The sequence below is a fragment of the Phyllobates terribilis genome, unplaced genomic scaffold (assembly GCF_046119375.1).
Source record: "Phyllobates terribilis strain yellow unplaced genomic scaffold, ASM4611937v1 Scaffold_10__3_contigs__length_209671492, whole genome shotgun sequence".
NCBI lineage: Eukaryota > Metazoa > Chordata > Amphibia > Anura > Dendrobatidae > Phyllobates > Phyllobates terribilis.
In genome coordinates, this window is record NW_027362770.1 from 187,673,558 (window position 1) to 187,695,368 (window position 21,811).

Consider the following 21,811-nt stretch of genomic DNA (forward strand, 5'->3'; position numbering starts at 1 on the left):
GCATTCTCAGTGATGTCACTGCTGATCTCTAGTGATGGATAGGCGGCATTCTCAGTGATGTCACCGCTGATCTCTGGTGATGGATAGGAGGCATTCTCAGTGATGTCACCGCTGATCTCTGGTGATGGATAGGCGGCATTCTCAGTGATGTCACCGCTGATCTCTAGTGATGGATAGGAGGCATTCTCAGTGATGTCACCGCTGATCTCTAGTGATGGATAGGTGGCATTCTCAGTGATGTCACCGCTGATCTCTAGTGATGGATAGGCGGCATTCTCAGTGATGTCACCGCTGATCTCTAGTGATGGATAGGAGGCATTCTCAGTGATGTCACTGCTGATCTCTGGTGATGGATAGGCGGCATTCTCAGTGATGTCACTGCCCATCTCTAGTGATGGATAGGAGGCATTCTCAGTGATGTCACCTCTGATCTCTAGTGATGGATAGGTGGCATTCTCAGTGATGTCACCGCTGATCTCTAGTGATGGATAGGCGGCATTCTCAGTGATGTCACTGCCCATCTCTAGTGATGGATAGGAGGCATTCTCAGTGATGTCACCTCTGATCTCTAGTGATGGATAGGCGGCATTCTCAGTGATGTCACCTCTGATCTCTAGTGATGGATAGGCGGCATTCTCAGTGATGTCACCGCTGATCTCTGGTGATGGATAGGCGGCATTCTCAGTGATGTCACCGCTGATCTCTGGTGATGGATAGGTGGCATTCTCAGTGATGTCACCGCTGATCTCTGGTGATGGATAGGTGGCATTCTCAGTGATGTCACCGCTGATCTCTGGTGATGGATAGGTGGCATTCTCAGTGATGTCACCGCTGATCTCTGGTGATGGATAGGTGGCATTCTCAGTGATGTCACCGCTGATCTCTAGTGATGGATAGGCGGCATTCTCAGTGATGTCACCGCTGATCTCTAGTGATGGATAGGCGGCATTCTCAGTGATGTCACCGCTGATCTCTAGTGATCGATAGTCGGCATTCTCAGTGATGTCACCGCTGATCTCTAGTGATGGATAGGCGGCATTCTCAGTGATGTCACCGCTGATCTCTAGAGATGGATAGGCGGCATTCTCAGTGATGTCACTGCTGATCTCTAGTGATGGATAGGCGGCATTCTCAGTGATGTCACCGCTGATCTCTGGTGATGGATAGGAGGCATTCTCAGTGATGTCCCCGCTGATCTCTGGTGATGGATAGGCGGCATTCTCAGTGATGTCACCGCTGATCTCTAGTGATGGATAGGAGGCATTCTCAGTGATGTCACCGCTGATCTCTAGTGATGGATAGGAGGCATTCTCAGTGATGTCACTGCTGATCTCTAGTGATGGATAGGCGGCATTCTCAGTGATGTCACCGCTGATCTCTAGTGATGGATAGGCGGCATTCTCAGTGATGTCACCGCTGATCTCTAGTGATGGATAGGAGGCATTCTCAGTGATGTCACTGCTGATCTCTGGTGATGGATAGGCGGCATTCTCAGTGATGTCACTGCCCATCTCTAGTGATGGATAGGAGGCATTCTCAGTGATGTCACCGCTGATCTCTAGTGATGGATAGGCGGCATTCTCAGTGATGTCACCGCTGATCTCTAGTGATGGATAGGCGGCATTCTCAGTGATGTCACCGCTGATCTCTAGTGATGGATAGGAGGCATTCTCAGTGATGTCACTGCTGATCTCTGGTGATGGATAGGCGGCATTCTCAGTGATGTCACTGCCCATCTCTAGTGATGGATAGGCGGCATTCTCAGTGATGTCACCTCTGATCTCTAGTGATGGATAGGCGGCATTCTCAGTGATGTCACCGCTGATCTCTGGTGATAGATAGGCGGCATTCTCAGTGATGTCACCGCTGATCTCTGGTGATAGATAGGCGGCATTCTCAGTGATGTCACCGCTGATCTCTGGTGATAGATAGGCGGCATTCTCAGTGATGTCACCGCTGATCTCTGGTGATAGATAGGCGGCATTCTCAGTGATGTCACCGCTGATCTCTGGTGATAGATAGGCGGCATTCTCAGTGATGTCACCTCTGATCTCTAGTGATGGATAGGCGGCATTCTCAGTGATGTCACCGCTGATCTCTGGTGATAGATAGGCGGCATTCTCAGTGATGTCACCGCTGATCTCTGGTGATAGATAGGCGGCATTCTCAGTGATGTCACCGCTGATCTCTGGTGATGGATAGGCGGCATTCTCAGTGATGTCACCGCTGATCTCTGGTGATAGATAGGCGGCATTCTCAGTGATGTCACCGCTGATCTCTGGTGATGGATAGGCGGCATTCTCAGTGATGTCACCGCTGATCTCTGGTGATGGATAGGCGGCATTCTCAGTGATGTCACCGCTGATCTCTAGTGATGGATAGGCGGCATTCTCAGTGATGTCACCGCTGATCTCTAGTGATGGATAGGCGGCATTCTCAGTGATGTCACCACCGACGTCTGGTGATAGATAGGCGGCGTTCTCCGTGATGTCACCCCCCCATGTACCCATCATGCACTGCGTACAGTGGCACTCTCCGCTCTATACCTTGGTGGACTTCAGCTTCTTCTCGTACTGTGTGCGCTCATTCTCCATTTCCACCACTCGCAGTCGCAGTTCATTCATCTCCTGCACCAAACCCTGGAGAGAAGGAGAGACGTCAGTAACTCCCAACATCCTGCTGTATAACAACTCCCATCATCTCATATGAGTCTCCTTACAACACGCACTATAGGGGGAGATCGGCTGCAGTGTGTCAGCGCCTGCACCGCTCACATACACTGTATGTCAGGTTATTTTCTGAGCGCAGCAGGGCGGGCGTGCAGAGATAAGGAAGCACACGGTCACACAGTACACCATGCAGTGAATGGGGTCACTTCACACCCCGCCGCCCGCCCGGCACCAGGCCACGGTCTGACCCCGCACAGTCACCTCTTGGTCGCCGTACTGTAACTGCTTTTCTTGAAATAATGCCAACTCCACCTCCAATTTCTCCATCTGCTGCCTCAACTCCGCTATCACCTTATGTAGAGACTGGAGGAAGAGGGGAGCAAGAGGGGAGCAAGAGGGGAGCAAGAGGGGAGCAAGAGGGGAGCAAGAGGGGAGCAAGAGGGGAGCAAGAGGGGAGCAAGAGGGGAGCAAGAGGGGAGCAAGAGGGGAGCAAGAGGGGAGCAAGAGGGGAGCAAGAGGGGAGCAAGAGGGGAGCAAGAGGGGAGCAAGAGGGGAGCAAGAGGGGAGCAAGAGGGGAGGAAGAGGGGAGGAAGAGGGGAGGAAGAGGGGAGGAAGAGGGGAGGAAGAGGGGAGGAAGAGGGGAGGAAGAGTCAGGAAGACAGAAGAGAGCGAGACGGAGAAACAGCTGCCCCGGAGAAAGCTGGGTGACAACCAAAGACGTCACCAACGCTCCTGTACTGGTTCCACCAGACCAGGCTGGGAATGGGCTGCTCTAAATTAAGACACGACTACAACTCCCAGCATGCCCCCGACTGCTCCGCTCACCTCTGTGTCCTTATATCGATCTTCATGGTCACTCCTGTCTTTTTCCACCGCTGTCAACTTCAGCTTCAGGGTGGAAATCTCAGCCATCAGGTCCAACTTCTGCGTTTCCAGTGACGTCCGACTTATTAGCTCCTGACATGGAGAAAACCAGCAGAATAGTGAGTGCAGCTCTGGAGTATAATACAGGATGTAACTCAGGATCAGTAATGTAATGTATGTACACAGTGACTGCACCAGCAGAATAGTGAGTGCAGCTCTGGAGTATAATACAGGAGGTAACTCAGGATCAGTAATGTAATGTATGTACACAGTGACTGCACCAGCAGAATAGTGAGTGCAGCTCTGGAGTATAATACAGGATGTAACTCAGGATCAGTAATGTAATGTATGTACACAGTGACTGCACCAGCAGAATAGTGAGTGCAGCTCTGGAGTATAATACAGGATGTAACTTAGGATCAGTAATGTAATGTATGTACACAGTGACTGCACCAGCAGAATAGTGAGTGCAGCTCTGGAGTATAATACAGGATGTAACTCAGGATCAGTAATGTAATGTATAAACACAGTGACTGCACCAGCAGAATAGTGAGTGCAGCTCTGGAGTATAATACAGGATGTAACTTAGGATCAGTAATGTAATGTATGTACACAGTGACTGCACCAGCAGAATAGTGAGTGCAGCTCTGGAGTATAATACAGGATGTAACTCAGGATCAGTAATGTAATGTATAAACACAGTGACTGCACCAGCAGAATAGTGAGTGCAGCTCTGGGGTATAATACAGGATGTAACTCAGGATCAGTAATGTAATGTATGTACACAGTGACTGCACCAGCAGAATAGTGAGTGCAGCTCTGGAGTATAATACAGGATGTAACTCAGGATCAGTAATGTAATGTATGTACACAGTGACTGCACCAGCAGAATAGCGAGTGCAGCTCTGGAGTATAATACAGGATGTAACTCAGGATCAGTAATGTAATGTATGTACACAGTGACTGCACCAGCAGAATAGTGAGTGCAGCTCTGGAGTATAATACAGGATGTAACTCAGGATCAGTAATGTAATGTATGTACACAGTGACTGCACCAGCAGAATAGTGAGTGCAGCTCTGGAGTATAATACAGGATGTAACTCAGGATCAGTAATGTAATGTATGTACACAGTGACTGCACCAGCAGAATAGTGAGGGCAGCTCTGGAGTATAATACAGGATGTAACTCAGGATCAGTAATGTAATGTATGTACACAGTGACTGCACCAGCAGAATAGTGAGTGCAGCTCTGGAGTATAATACAGGAGGTAACTCAGGATCAGTGACTGCACCAGAAGAATAGTGAGTTCAGCTCTGGGGTATAATACAGGATGTAACTCAGGATCAGTAATGTAATTTATGTACACAGTGACTGCATCAGCAGAATAGTGAGTGCAGCTCTGGAGTATAATACAGGATGTAACTCAGGATCAGTAATGTAATGTATGTACACAGTGACTGCACCAGCAGAATAGTGAGTGCAGCTCTGGAGTATAATACAGGATGTAACTCAGGATCAGTAATGTAATGTATGTACACAGTGACTGCACCAGCAGAATAGTGAGTGCAGCTCTGGGGTATAATACAGGATGTAACTCAGGATCAGTAATGTAATGTATGTACACAGTGACTGCACCAGCAGAATAGTGAGTGCAGCTCTGGAGTATAATACAGGATGTAACTCAGGATCAGTAATGTAATGTATGTACACAGTGACTGCACCAGCAGAATAGTGAGTGCAGCTCTGGAGTATAATACAGGAGGTAACTCAGGATCAGTGACTGCACCAGAAGAATAGTGAGTTCAGCTCTGGGGTATAATACAGGATGTAACTCAGGATCAGTAATGTAATTTATGTACACAGTGACTGCATCAGCAGAATAGTGAGTGCAGCTCTGGAGTATAATACAGGATGTAACTCAGGATCAGTAATGTAATGTATGTACACAGTGTCTGCACCAGCAGAATAGTGAGTGCAGCTCTGGGGTATAATACAGGAGGTAACTCAGGATCAGTAATGTAATGTATGTACACAGTGACTGCACCAGCAGAATAGTGAGTGCAGCTCTGGAGTATAATACAGGATGTAACTCAGGATCAGTAATGTAATGTATGTACACAGTGACTGCACCAGCAGAATAGTGAGTGCAGCTCTGGAGTATAATACAGGATGTAACTCAGGATCAGTAATGTAATGTATGTACACAGTGACTGCACAAGCAGAATAGTGAGTGCAGCTCTGGAGTATAATACAGGAGGTAACTCAGGATCAGTAATGTAATGCATGTACACAGTGACTGCACCAGCAGAATAGTGAGTGCAGCTCTGGAGTATAATACAGGATGTAACTCAGGATCAGTAATGCATGTACACAGTGACTGCACCAGCAGAATAGTGAATGCAGCTCTGGAGTATAATACAGGATGCAACTCAGGATCAGTAATGTAATGTATGTACACAGTGACTGCAGCAGCAGAATAGTGAGCGCAGCTCTGGAGTATAATACAGGATGTATCTCAGGATCAGTAATGTAATGTATGTACACAGTGACTGCACCAGCAGAATAGCGAGTGCAGCTCTGGAGTATAATACAGGAGGTAACTCATGATCAGTAATGTAATGTATGTACACAGTGACAGCACCAGCAGAATAGTGAGTGCAGCTCTGGGGTATAATACAGAACCTCCTCTCATCTTGGTTCTCTTTGCTGTGAATACATCTTGAGCCAAATCTAAAAGTTCAGTAAAAGTTTTCTAGGTCACTGGGAAGACAACCAGCATCGTCCTCACTAGATGAAGCAGCGGCTTCTGTGTTTGTTGTGTGTATATAATAGCCTCCAGATTAATGTGGATTATATAATTAATAGAGTGCCTCATCTACACGGCCTCCGGGGGGCGCTCTCTCACCTGCTGTAACATCTCCTCGGTCGCATTCAGCTTCTCTCTGTGTTCTTCCAGGCAAAATTCAAGGTCCCGGATTTTCTCCCCTTGTGCCTCTACCTGGTCGGTCAGGACGCTCACCTGTAAAGCAATAAAAAAATAATAAAAATTTTATTTGCGCCTTGACGCCCTTCAAATATTCAGGTCAGAGAATGAGAAATGCATGCTGGGAAAATCCTTTGTTTTAATGTGCAAGCCAAGATCTTGAGATGGGTGAAGATATGAGCAGAAAATAATGTGTGCTTGTAATTAATAAAAGTTAAAACTGGCCCTTTAAGAGCCACCATACATACAGATACAGTACACAGATACAGTACACAGATACAGTACACAGATACAGTACACAGATACAGTACACAGATACAGTACCTGCAGCACTAGAGACTCCTTGTCATTCTCCAGACGAGACAGCCGCTCTTGGTAGATGTCGCTGGAGCCGGTGATGTGTCCATTAACCTGCAAGACACGGCAGACATGAGCCGCCATAGACCTTAAACAAGAACCCATGGCCGCCACTTTAACTCTTTAAGGATGAGGCCACTTCTCATTTTTACATTTTTTTTCCCTCCAAGTTTTTTTTTTTTTTTTTTCAGGATGAGTTGTAGCTATTAACGACGCCATTCATCTTACCATAAAATACAATGAAAAACGCGGAAAAAAAATAAAAAATATCCAAGTGCAATGAAATGGTGAAAAAAAACACCATTCCAACGTTTGTTTTTTTTCTTTAAAATAAAAAGCCTCCTGAAATGATTCTCCAGGTCTGAAAGATTAGGGCGAAACCAAACTTGTATATATTTTTTTTATTATTATTATTTTAGAGGACTTAAAAAAAAAAAAAATTCCAAAATTTGTAAAAAAAATAAAATAAAATAATAATAATAATATATAAAAAAAAATATATATATATTTTTTTTAAATGTGTTTTTTTGTCATTATTTTTTAAGACTTATAACCTACTTTATTTGTATGATATTGGGGCTGTGAGAATTTATTTATTTTTATTTTATTTTTGGTCGACAACTTAATGTTTTTTTAATATTTTTATTTTACTTTACACTGTAATTTTTAGTCCTTTTATGGTCTTTGTGTTATATACTAATGGTACAGTATATACCTCATACGTGACCGGTGACCAGAATGTATATTGCAGGTAAATATGGCCGCACGCCGTCTATGGAGAAGCAGCAGCAGCGCCCTTATCACCGCCGTCGTATAATGATTAACCAGCGACCCGTCGTCTGCCATATACAAACATACGAGGGCTGTTAGGCGTTTCATTAAAACTTAGGGGAAAAAAATAATGGCGCGGTTGCCCATAGCAACCAATAAGGTTGGCACGTTTATTATCCATTGACCCTATGGAAAATGAAAGTTGCATTGTGATTGGTTGGGATGGGAAACTGCTCCTATCAAATCTCAGCTCACATTTTTCAAAGGTCCCAGTTAAATGAAAGCAGTAATCCGATTGGTTGCCGTGGACAGCTGCCTCAATCGGATTACTGCTTTCATTTTACATAGGGCTCAGTGAAAAATGATCATGATTGCAGCCAATGAGATTGCGGCTTTCATTTTGGACAGAGCCTTTGCAAAATAAGAGCCGAGCTCTGACTGGTTGCTGAATGGAGATGGGGTGGGGGGAGCAGCTGACAATGTAACGCACGGCGAAGCCTATAATCTGACGGCGGAGCTGCGGGGTGTGACGCACGTGAAGCCAGTAAATGGGTGGTGGGCGCCTTTATAGGAGGAAGATGAAAGTGACGGCACGGCCCTGATGTGGCACGTCTATAAAAATCCTTTAAGAGGCGGAAAAAAATTCAGGTAAAAAGCGTGACAATATCTACAGCGGCCCACACAACCCACTCGGGGGCGCTGCCGATCACATCAAGATGTCTCCGCGGAGCTGGAGGTCATGAATAAGAAACATTCATTTGGCCGCAACTTAAAAAGCCGCCACGAAATAATATAAATACTTCGAGGGCGCGAACAGAAGCCGACGCGGCTCTGGAGTCCATTATACACGTCACGTACGGAGACCAGAGCCGCCAAATACTCGCCGAGATCAGCAATCCCCCTGCCAGGAAGCAACGCTCCAGCTCTGGGGGGCTTACAGGTCCCATCTGTCAGCCGCCGCATGCGCCGGGCCACCAAGGGGCCGTCACCCGGAAATAACAGATGCGTCCATGAGCAAAATCATGGGACGGGGGCCAGGAAAATATTGGGAACATTACAAAACAATATCTATCGACATAGAGTTATATATATCTATATATATATCTATCCATCTATATCTGTATATCTATCTATCTATCTATCTATCTGTATATCTATCTATCTGTATATCTATCTATATATATATACACATCTCCATCTCTATATATATATATCTATCTATCTATCTATCTATCTATCTATATCTCTCTATATATACCTATATCTCTCTATCTATCTATATATCTCTCTATATCTATCTATATTTATCTATATATATCTCTCAACAAACTAAAGAGAATAATAAAAAACAAAAAAATTTGCTGATGACATCCACTGTATACGAGTAATACAACTACTGTGACATGACGTCCGATTATGGTCAAAATCTATAAAAAGGAGCATCACAATAATACACGTCTAAAAGGGGGAAAAAAAAAAAGAACAAAACAAAAAGTGAAAACTACAGGTAAAAAAATGCAAATTTAGGAAGGGGAAAAAAAAAATTGAGCCGTTAAAAACAAAACACAAAAATGTAAAAAGAAAAGCTACAAAATTCTAAGAAAAACGCTACAAAAACAACCTCAAAAAGTGAAGAAAAACACAAAAAAACCTAAGCTAAAAAAATAAATAAAATTTTACAAATGTAAAAAAAAAAAAAAAAAATTTTTTTTTAAAGAAAAAAGGTATAAAAAAAATCTAAAGTATAAAAAACACATTAATAAAAAACAACTCAAAAAGTGAATAAAAACACAAAACTAAAGCTAAAAAAAAAGCTGAGAAAATACGAAAAAAATTAAATCTAAAAGACAATTCTTTTCAAATATGTGATTGAAAAAAAAATTGTAAAAAAAATAGTAAAAAACAAAAACACAATCAAACACAAGGTGCGGGCTTAACCAATGAGGTTACCACAATCCTTACGCTGTGATCCTACGTTCTTAAGGCCACACTGGAAATATCCCAACCAGGAGATGAGCTGAGGATGGCGCCGTGCTCGGGGGGAGCTTTTCCTGCCACAGATGATTCAAAGAGTTGCAGCCCACCAGGGCCGATGTCTTAAAGGACCCCTGTGTACTGACGATAAAGTGGTGTCGTGGCGTCTCCAGCCATCACATCGGGAGGATCTGTGATGTCTACCGCGGACAGGTGAGGAGCTGAGCTACGACCCGACGATGCTGTGCTCCCGGCAGACGCTCCAGGTCTGAGATTATGGTGTCCCTTGCGAGTCACATCTACCTCTTCTCCCTGACACCATTCATTACCGAGACCTTTGTGACTCATCTCCATCAAACACAAAGCGAGGAGATCATAAAACACTCAGCGCAAACGTGACAATGAACTTCTGAAGAGCTTGTGGCGTCTTTTGTTGCCATAAGTTGTTACAGGTGACTGGCCCTTTAAAAAGGAGATAAGAGGAGCCCAAGTCCCCCTGACACCATGGCATTACTATGTAAACCGGGGAGCCAGGAGCTGGACACCATGAGGCCAGGATGACAGCACAGGAAGTAGCTGTCTGACCCCTGACCCATAGCATCAGCCATATTACTTCTCACCGGGTCAACCGGTCACCCACATTCAGCGGTGGCACAAACTGTCTAAGTGCACCCCTCCCTCAGCTCTGATCCCTAAATATTTTCCAAGTTTTATTGTGGTGTCTTTGATCTCCACCCCCCCAAACCACATCCACATTTAACAAGCCACACCCCTCCAATAATAGTCTCCACCTCGATTGCACGGTCAGATATCAGGGCTTCACCCATGAAGGTTTGGTGTGATCAGCCCCTTATTCAGCAGCCTCCCAGACTTACGCAGGTATAAAAATATTTTCTGTTAAATCTGTCCTAGCCCCGCCCCTGAGGAGAGTGATAAACCACTCCCCCTCTAAAACCAGTCTTCGCCCACCTGATGTTGGGGCTTCGTTTCATGGAGATTTCAGAAGCATCAGCAAGATGCCCCTTTATCAAGAGCCTCCTAGATCTTCACAGTTAAAACTTTTTTTTTCTTAAAGGTGTCCTAGCCCCGACCCTGCAGAGCGTGAAGAAACCACTCCCCTTTAAAACCAGTCTCCGCACCCCCGAATGCACAATTAGATTCACTTTTTCATTTCAAGAAAACTTTGGAGACATCAGCAAGATGCCCCTTTATCAAGAGCCTTCCAAATGTTCACAGGCATAAAAAAAAAAAAAAAAAAAAGTCTTGGCCCCGCCCCTGAAGAGCGCAATAAACAAACCACTCCCCTCTAAAACTAATCTCCACCCACCTGATTTTGGGGTTTCGTTTTATGGAGATTTTGGAGGCATTAGCAAGATGCTCTTTTATCAAGAGCCTCCCAAATATTTGCAGATATAACAATTTATTTTTTTAAAAGCGGTCCTAGCCCCGCCCCTGCAGAGCGTGATTAACAAACCGCCGCCCTCTAAAACCAATCTCCGCACCCCTGAATGATTAGATTCAAGGTTTTGTTTCATGAAGCATATATTTAGAAGCTCTTTAAGGGGTGCAAGCGTGCTGGGTTGTGCACACGTCTTCTTGTGCAAAGTGGCTTCGCAGATAAGTGGCAGATATTTCAGAGGCCATGGACTAACACCCGTCTTCTTCTCTTTCCACACAGGTACATGCTCTTCTCCTGCATAATTCCTCTGCTTGCTGTATATGCCGCCATCTAATGCTCTGCTCTCCTGATTCAACTCACTGGTAGAATTCTCTGCTTGATATTTCTGCTTTATCTGTCCCTTTCCACTCAATACTCACATATGTCTGTCCTTTCCCCACTGTAGATTTTATCGGATGTTTAGAGGTGATAAACTGCAGAGCCTGCAGAGTCCTAGCCCTGTCTTTGATCACCCAGCCATCTCCTGGTGAGATGACCAGCTGCTAATTTAGCCACAAGCAGATCCCACAATGCCCCTGATGGTTTAATGTGCCCTATATATTTAGAAGCTCTTTAAGGGGTGCACGCGTGCTGGGTTGTGCATGCGTCTTCTTGTGCAAAGTGGCTTCGGAGATAAGTGGCAGTTATTTAAGAGGCCGTTAGTCAGGGCAGGAGTCAGGTAACCAACACTTTGACCACTTACTCTCTTTTAACTATGTTTCTGTTAGCTCTCACTTTTTCCTCTATAGTCCTCCACTTTCTAGTAACCCCTCAAATCCCTAAACCTAGTAAGAAACTCTTCATCTCTCCCTCCATCCTCCCCATTCATCTCACCTCCTCCTCCGAATTATTCCTCAACATTCAATCCTGGATCTCCAAACACAGACAGCCACCTCATGCTCTCTCTTGCTCCCACCTGCTAACACTTTCTCTGCTCCTCCTCGCTGCTGGAGATATCTCTCCAAATCCTGGTCCTCCTCGCCATATCCTCACAGCTACTTCTACCTCCTATCCACGACCTTCCACAAACTGTCGCAACCCTTCTAACCTCATACCCATCCAATTAATCCCCACTTCCTTAGTTGCTCTAACAGGAGCTCTATGGAACGCTCGCTCCGTCTGCAACAAACTTTCCTACGTCCACGACCTTTTCATTACTAACAAACCCTCCTTCCTCGCCATTACCGAAACCTGGCTCACCCCCTCTGACACAGCCTCCCCAGCTGTCCTTTCATATGGCGGATTCCACCATTCCCACACCCCCCGCCCCAACAGAAAACATGGTGGAGACGTAGGTTTTCTCCTGTCAGATACCTGCGCTTTCACCCAAATATCACTGCCACCCTCTGTTACACTCCCCTCTTTTGAGGTGCACTGTGTGCGCATCTTTTCCCCCTCTGACCTCCAACCACTTTCTTTGACCACTTCACCACCTGGCTGCTTCACTTCCTTTCCACTGACATCCCCACTATCATAATGGGCGACTTCAACATCCCCATTGACACTTCCCACTCATCTGTCTCTAAGCTTCTATCCCTCACTTCCTCCTTTGGCCTCGCTCAATGGTCTTCAGCCCCCACTCCCAAAGATGGCCACACTCTGGACCTCATCTTCACCCGCCTCTGTTCCCTATCTAACCTCTCTAACTCACCTCTCTCTCTCTCTCTGACCACAACCTACTGACATTCTCTACCCTCTCCTCTCCAGGTGCACAATCCCCACTCCACAAACTTACACACCCTCGCAGAAACCTCAAACACCTTGACCTACACTCACTTTCTGAATCCCTTCTCCCTCTTACAAATTCCTTACACAATGCAGATGTTGCTGCCGCTTTATATAACACCACAATGGCTGCAGCTCTCGACTCGATCGCCCCTCTCACACATACCAAATCTGGCACAATCAACAGGCAACCCTGGCACACCAAACTTACTAAAGAACTGCGACGGGCCTCCAGGGTTGCAGAGAGGAGATGGAAAAGGTCTCACTCCATCAAGCACTTCATCGCATTCAAACAGTCCCTCACTATCTTCAAGTCCGCACTCACTACAGCAAAACAAACATACTTCATCTCTCGTATCTTCCCTCTCTCACAACCCTAAACAGCTATTTAACACTTTCAACTCTCTCCTTCGTCCCCCAGCACCTCCTCCCTCTTCTCTCATCTCAGTTGAAGACTTTGCCTCATTCTTCAAGCAGAAGATTGACACCATCAGACAGAGCTTTTGCCTAAAGCCCGCACAACCCCTCCTCATATCTACTCAACTTTCCTCCTCTAAACCCCACTTCTCCACCATTACAGAAGGTCAAGTTTCCTCTTTACTCTCCAAATCACACCTCACCACCTGCGAACTTGACCCAATCCCGTCCCACCTCATCCCTAACCTTACCACAGTCTTCATCCCAACCCTAACCCACCTCTTCAACCTGTCACTAAGAACCGGTGTCTTCCCCTCATGTTTCAAACATGCCGCAATCACACCCATCCTCTGTGACTAGCTATCGCCCCGTATCACTTCTCCCCTTTGCCTCAAAACTACTAGAACAACATGTCCACCTTGAACTGTCCTCCCACCTCTCCTCCTGCTCCCTCTTCGACCGCCTGCAATCTGGCTTTCGGAAGTATCACTCGACTGAAACTGCCCTGACTAAAGTCACCAATGACCTACTGACCGCCAAATCCAAGCGACACTACTCCATCCTCCTCCTCCTGGACCTGTCCTCTGCCTTCCACACAGTGGACCATTCCCTCTTACTACAGACTCTCTCATCTCTCGGCATCACAGACTTGGCCCTACCCTGGATCTCCTCATACCTAACAGACCGGACATTCAGTGTCTCCCACTCACACACCACCTCCTCATCTCGCCCCCTATCTGTCGGTGTCCCCCCAGGGTTCAGTCCTAGTACCCGTGCTCTTCTCCATCTACACCTTCGGCCTGGGACAGCTCATAGAGTCTCACGGCTTTCATTATCACCTCTATGCTGATGACACACAGATCTACCTCTCTGGACCCAATATCTCCTCCCTACTAACCAAAATCCCACAATGTCTGTCTGCTATTTCATCCTTCTTCTCTGCCAGATTTCTAAAACTCAACATGGACAAAACAGAATTCATCATCTTTCCGCCATCTCATTCATCCTCCCCATCTGACCTATCCATCAACGTAAATGGCTGCCCACTCTCCCCAGTCCCTGAAGCTCGCTGTCTTGGAGTAACCCTGGACTCTGATCTCTCCTTCACACCTCATATCCAAGCCCGTTCCACTTCCTGCCGACTCCAACTCAAAAATATCTCCCGGATCCGCACATTCCTCAACCACGAATCTGCAAAAACACTAGTGCACGCCCTCATCATCTCCCGCCTCGACTACTGCAACCTCCTGCTCTGTGACCTCCCTTCTAACACTCTCGCACCCCTCCAATATATCCTAAACTCTGCTGCCCGACTAATCCACCTGTCCCCCCGCTATTCCCCGGCCTCTCCTCTCTGTCAATCCCTTCACTGGCTCCCCATTGCCCAGAGACTCCAGTTCAAAACCCTAACCCGGGCATAGAAAGCCATTCACAACCTGTCTCCTCCATACATCTGTGACCTAGTCTCCCGGTACTTACCTACACGCAACTTCCGATCCTCACAAGATCTCCTGCTCTACTCCCCTCTTATCTCCTCCTCCCACAATCGTATACAAGATTTCTCCAGTGCTTCCCCCCTACTCTGGAACTCTCTACCCCAACATATCAGACTCTCGCCGACCGTGGAAACCTTCAAAAGGAACCTGAAGACCCACCTCTTCCGACAAGCCTACAACCTGCAGTAACCACCACTCCACCATACCGCTGCACGACCAGCTCTACCCACACCTACTGTATCCTCACCCATCCCCTGTAGACTGTGAGCCCTCGCGGGCAGGGTCCTCGCTCCACCATACCGCTGCATGACCAGCTCTACCCTCACCTACTGTATCCTCACCCATCCCCTGTAGACTGTGAGCCCTCGCGGGCAGGGTCCTCGCTCCACCATACCGCTGCACGACCAGCTCTACCCTCACCTACTGTATCCTCACCCATCCCTTGTAGACTGTGAGCCCTCGCGGGCAGGGTCCTCGCTCCACTATACCGCTGCACGACCAGCTCTACCCACACCTACTGTATCCTCACCCATCCCCTGTAGACTGTGAGCCCTCGTGGGCAGGGTCCTCGCTCCACCATACCGCTGCACGACCAGCTCTACCCTCACCTACTGTATCCTCACCCATCCCCTGTAGACTGTGAGCCCTCGCGGGCAGGGTCCTCGCTCCACCATACCGCTGCACGACTAGCTCTACCCTCACCTACTGTATCCTCACCCATCCCTTGTAGACTGTGAGCCCTCGCGGGCAGGGTCCTCACTCCACCATACCGCTGCATGACCAGCTCTACCCTCACCTACTGTATCCTCACCCATCCCCTGTAGACTGTGAGCCCTCGCGGGCAGGGTCCTCACTCCACCATACCGCTGCACGACTAGCTCTACCCTCACCTACTGTATCCTCACCCATCCCCTGTAGACTGTGAGCCCTCGCGGGCAGGGTCCTCGCTCCACCATACCGCTGCACGACCAGCTCTACCCTCACCTACTGTATCCTCACCCATCCCCTGTAGACTGTGAGCCCTCACGGGCAGGGTCCTCGCTCCACCATACCGCTGCACGACCAGCTCTACCCTCACCTACTGTATCCTCACCCATCCCCTGTAGACTGTGAGCCCTCGCGGGCAGGGTCCTCGCTCCACCATACCACTGCACGACCAGCTCTACCCTCACCTACTGTATCCTCACCCATCCCCTGTAGACTGTGAGCCCTCACGGGCAGAGTCCTTGCTCCTCCTTTACCAGTCGCTGTCACATTGTGTTCAAGATTATTGTACTTGTTGTTTGCTATGTATACCCCTATCACATGTAAAGCGCCATGGAATAAATGGCGCTATAATAATAAATAATAATGAAGGTTTTGGAGGCATCAGCGAGATCAAGAGCCTCCCTGATCTTTGCAGGTACACATTTTTCTTAAAGCCGCCCTAGGCAGCTGCCTAGTCTTTGCCCCACCCCTGCAGAGCATAATCCTTCTTTCTCAACCAATCATGTTTAGGGAAAACAGATATATGCCCAGAAAAGTGACATCACTTAGAAATTAAACAGCCAACTTCTCCTACTGTCCACACTGGACAGGGACAGACACTATGGGGCCCCCTTATGAGATTCGGGCCCTTAGAGGCAGATTTGGCTCCTGTATGTCAATGGCCCCTATGTAACACAACACATCCAAGAAGCGACCATTTTAAAGGCTTCGTCCGCTCTCGATTTCAATAAGACAGAAGACGAGTGGGGGGAAGGGACGTTTATAAACAGGAAACCACAAAGTGGTGGCGATCTGCGGGATCACAGGTCAGCGAGATCCCTGAAGAGCACAGATCCGATTCCCAGCAGAACTTGGCAGCCGAGGACGGAGAGGAAACAGTCCCGGTCCCCCCTGTGTCAGCGGAGGGATAATGTGAGAATTAGGAGGTGCTAATAGGGAGAAAAGACGGGAGAAACGCGCGTAGGGAGGGTGGTGTGCCGGGGCTCGTCTGCAGATTATCTCAGGACAAGCATAGACTCAGGATGGGGGAGGCTTCTGATCACTGGGGATAATAAAGGCAGACTCTCCTGAAATACTCTGTGCTGCTGGGAATAACTGCTACGTCTCACGACACCGGCCCCTGCCACGTGCAAATCTTGTCCATCGTCGCAGGGACAGGTCAGTCTCTGCAGCGCGTCAGATCAAAAGTACATCGATCCTGAAATACTCTGTGCTGCTGTAAGTTATAATTCAAGGCGATGAACTTGTTTTTTTTTATGAGTCTCTTACCACCATCTGACTCTGCAGCCACTCGGCCAGGGCCTCGGCGGTGGAGTCGGGCACCTGGCACCTCAGCCCGTCCCTCTCGTCCGTGTCCATCATCTCCAGCATCCCCCGCAGGTCCTCGATCAGGTGCAGCACCCGGAGGCTGCCCATGAAGGGCGAGGTCGGCGACTGACAGTCAAAGAGGCCGTTGGAGTACTCCAGAGCCTTGGAGCCTGTGAAGGAGAAGAGGAGGGAATTAAAGGGACGGTGCCTCCATGTACACTCTGTTGTAAGCCATTTCAGTTGAAGGACAGCTTAATAAAGCTATTGCCCCATGTTGTCAGCCAATTTTAGGCAGAGTAGAGGCTGGCCTCCACTCAGTGTCATATTAAGTTACTCTTGGACTTTTCTAAGATCTCTGCTTGCTGTCAAGTTATTGAGACTGACAACCAGAGGCCGACAACCCGTCCTGACGGCTGGATGACCACGCAGCTCTGTCAGCAAGCGTTACGGGCGCACGACCGCCTCTGCTATTCCTGCTTTTGCCCCATGACCCCGCGGTCGTTCTCCGCCCTGTGGGCCTCTGCTGTAAAGAGCAGAATTAGCTCCTGGGCGTCTAATATCCGGAGCAGCTGTCGCTCCACGTGACACCCACCTGCCGGACCCTAATAATCCATCCCCGTCCTGGACCCGTGAGCTGACGCTCTGACCGCAGGATCGAGAGGAATCTCACAACGATCAGGAAACACCAGGTAACAGTCAGCACCTCTCCACAGAACGGGAGAGAAATGTATGACGAGCGGGGGTCCGACCACTGGGACCACTCGTGTAAATGGAGCAATGGTGTCCATGTCTGACCTTCCCTCCATTCACTTCCATGGGAGCGGCAGTGCGCATGCGTGTCCACTACTTCATTCACTTCCATGGGACCAGTAATGCGCATGCATGGCAGCGGTAGTGCACGTGTGACATCTAATCCATTCACTTCCATGGCAGCGGTAGTGCACATGAGTGAAATCTAATCCATTCACTTCCATGGCAGCGGTAGTGCACATGCGTGACATCTACTCCATTCACTTCCATGGCAGCGGTAGTGCGCATGCGTGACATCTACTCCATTCACTTCCATGGCAGCGGTAGTGCGCATGCGTGACCACCACTCCATTCACTTCCATGGCAGCGGTAGTGCGCATGCGTGACATCTACTCCATTCACTTTCATGGCAGAGGTAGTGCGCATGCGTGACATCTACTCCATTCACTTCCATGGCAGTGGTAGTGCGCATGTGTTACATCTACTCCATTTACCTCTATGCAGCGGTAGTGCACATGTGTGACTACTACTCCATTCACTCCCTTGGAAGTAAGAGTAGTGTGCATGCGTGACATCTACTCCATTCACTTCCATGGGAGCGGTAGTGCACGTGAATGACAAGTACTCCACTTACTTCCACGGGAATCATGCTCATGCGTTACTTCTACTCCACTGACTTCCATGGGAACGGTAGTGCGCATGTGTGACCTCTCCTCCATTGACTTCCATGTGAGCGGCAATGCGCATGCGTGACCATCATACCATTCATTTCCATTGGAGCAGTTGTGCGCATGCGTGACCACTACTCCATTCACTTCCATGGGAGAAGTAGTGCGCATGCGTGACCACCATACCATTCATTTCCATTGGAGCAGTTGTGCGCATGCGTGACCACCATACCATTCATTTCCATTGGAGCAGTTGTGCGCATGCGTGACCACTACTCCATTCACTTCCATGGGAGCAGTAGTGCGCATGCGTGACCATCATACCATTAATTTCCATTGGAGCAGTTGTGCGCAAGCGTGACCACTACTCCATTCACTTCCATGGGAGCAGTAATGCGCATGCGTGACCACTACTCCATTCACTTCCATGTGAGCGGTAGTGCGCATACATGACCATTACTCCATTCACTTCCATGTGAGCGGTAGTGCACATGCGTGACCTCTACTCCATTCACTTCCATGGGAGCGGTAGTGCACATGCGTGACCTCTACTCCATTCACTTCCATGAGAGCGGTAGTGCGCATGCGTGACATCTACTCCATTCACTTCCATGGCAGCGGTAGTGCACATGCGTGACATCTACTCCATTCACTTCCATGGGAGCGGTAGCGCGCATGCGTGACATCTACTCCATTCACTTCCATGGGAGCGGTAGTGCCCATGCGTGACCACCACTCCATTCACTTCCATGGGAGCGGTAGTGCGCATAAGTGACCATTACTCCATTCACTTCCATGTGAGTGGTAGTGCAAATGACATCTACTCCATTCACTTCCATGGGAGCGGTAGTGCGCATGCATGAAATCTCATCCGTTCTCTTCCATGGGAGCAGTAGTGCACATGCGTGACATCTACTCCATTCACTTCCATGGGAGCGGTAGTTCCCATGCGTGACCACCACTCCATTTACTTCCATGGGAGCGGTAGTGCGCATGCGTGACATATACTCCATTCACTTCCATGGCAGCGGTAGTGCGCATGTGTGACATCTACTCCATTCACTTCCATGGCAGCAGTAGTGCGCATGTATTACATCTACTCCATTTACCTCTATGCAGCGGTAGTGCGTATGCGTGGCCACTACTCCATTCACTTCCATGGAAGCAGTAGCGCGCAAGCGTGACATCTACTCCATTGACTTCCATGGAAGCGGTAGTGCACATGCGTGACCACTACTCCATTCACTTCCATGGGAGCGGTAGTGCACGTGAATGACAAGTACTCCATTTACTTCCATGGGAATCATGCTCATGCGTTACTTCTATTCCACTGACTTCCATGGGAATGGTAGTGCGCATGTGTGACCTCTCCTCCATTGACTTCCATGTGAGAAGTAGTGCGCATGCGTGACCACCATTCCATTCATTTCCATTGGAGCAGTTGTGCACATACGTGACATCTACTCCATTCACTTCCATGTGAGCGGTAGTGCACATGCGTGACATCTACTCCATTCACTTCCATGATAGCGGTAGTGTGAATGCGTGACATCTACTCCATTCACTTCCATGGGAGCAGTAGTGCACATGCGTGACATCTACTCCATTCACTTCCATGGGAGCGGTAGTGCGCATGCGTGACCACTACTTCATTCACTTCCATGGGAGCGGAAGTGCGCATGCGTAACCACTACTCCATTCTCTTCCATGGGAGCAGCAGTGCCCATGCGTGACATCTACTCCATTCACTTCCGTGGGAGCGGTAGTGCGCATGCGTGACATCAACTCCATTCACTTCCGTGGGAGCGGTAGTGCGCATGCGTGACCTCTACTTCATTCACTTCCATGGGAGCGGTAGTGCGCAAGCATGTAATCTACTCCATTCACTTCCATGGGAGCGGTAGTGCGCATGTGTGACATCTACTCCATTCACTTCCATGGGAGCAGTAATGTGCATGCGTGACCACTACTCCATTCACTTCCATGTGAGTGGTAGTGCACAAGCGTGACATCTACTCCATTCACTTCCATGGGAGCGGTAGTGCACATGCGTGACAACCAGTCCATTCACTTCCATGGGAGCAGTAATGTGCATGCGTGACCACTACTCCATTCACTTCCATGGGAGCTGTAGTGCACATGCGTGACCACTACTCCATTCACTTCCATGGGAGCTGTAGTGCACATGCGTGACCACTACTCCATTCACTTCCATGGGAGCTGTAGTGCACATGCGTGACCACTACTCCATTCACTTCCATGTGAGTGGTAGTGCGCATGTGTGACATCTACTCCATTCACTTCCATGGCAGCAGTAGTGCGCATGTATTACATCTACTCCATTTACCTCTATGCAGCGGTAGTGCGTATGCGTGGCCACTACTCCATTCACTTCCATGGAAGCAGTAGCGCGCAAGCGTGACATCTACTCCATTGACTTCCATGGAAGCGGTAGTGCACATGCGTGACCACTACTCCATTCACTTCCATGGGAGCGGTAGTGCACGTGAATGACAAGTACTCCATTTACTTCCATGGGAATCATGCTCATGCGTTACTTCTATTCCACTGACTTCCATGGGAATGGTAGTGCGCATGTGTGACCTCTCCTCCATTGACTTCCATGTGAGAAGTAGTGCGCATGCGTGACCACCATTCCATTCATTTCCATTGGAGCAGTTGTGCACATACGTGACATCTACTCCATTCACTTCCATGTGAGCGGTAGTGCACATGCGTGACATCTACTCCATTCACTTCCATGATAGCGGTAGTGTGAATGCGTGACATCTACTCCATTCACTTCCATGGGAGCAGTAGTGCACATGCGTGACATCTACTCCATTCACTTCCATGGGAGCGGTAGTGCGCATGCGTGACCACTACTTCATTCACTTCCATGGGAGCGGAAGTGCGCATGCGTAACCACTACTCCATTCACTTCCATGTGAGCGGAAGTGCGCATGCGTAACCACTACTCCATTTTCTTCCATGGGAATCGTGCTCATGCATTATTTCTACTCCATTCACTTCCATGGGAGCGGTAGTGCGCATACGTGACATCTACTCCATTCACTTCCATGAGAGCGGTAGTGCGCATGCGTGACATCTACTCCATTCACTTCCATGGGAGCGGTAGTGCGCATGCGTGGCCACTACTCCATTCACTTCCATGGGAGCAGCAGTGCCCATGCGTGACATCTACTCCATTCACTTCCGTGGGAGCGGTAGTGCGCATGCGTGACATCAACTCCATTCACTTCCGTGGGAGCGGTAGTGCGCATGCGTGACCTCTACTTCATTCACTTCCATGGGAGCGGTAGTGCGCAAGCATGTAACCTACTCCATTCACTTCCATGGGAGCGGTAGTGCGCATGTGTGACATCTACTCCATTCACTTCCA

At 48.3% G+C, this 21,811-nt stretch overlaps 1 protein-coding gene across 1 annotated transcript in view; it reads right to left on the minus strand.

Moving 5' to 3' along the window:
• PPFIBP1 (PPFIA binding protein 1) overlaps positions 1–21,811 on the minus strand; it is a gene marked incomplete at its 3' end in the record, with an annotated part of 103,421 nt that overhangs the window by 72,486 nt on the left and 9,124 nt on the right. The window contains exons 3-7 of the mRNA XM_073649243.1: positions 16,952–17,160; positions 6,842–6,928; positions 6,440–6,553; positions 3,495–3,626; positions 2,547–2,639 (exon numbers count right to left, since the gene is read on the minus strand). Coding sequence (XP_073505344.1) covers positions 2,547–2,639; positions 3,495–3,626; positions 6,440–6,553; positions 6,842–6,928; positions 16,952–17,160 — 635 coding nt within the window. The remainder of the gene's footprint in view (positions 1–2,546; positions 2,640–3,494; positions 3,627–6,439; positions 6,554–6,841; positions 6,929–16,951; positions 17,161–21,811) is intronic.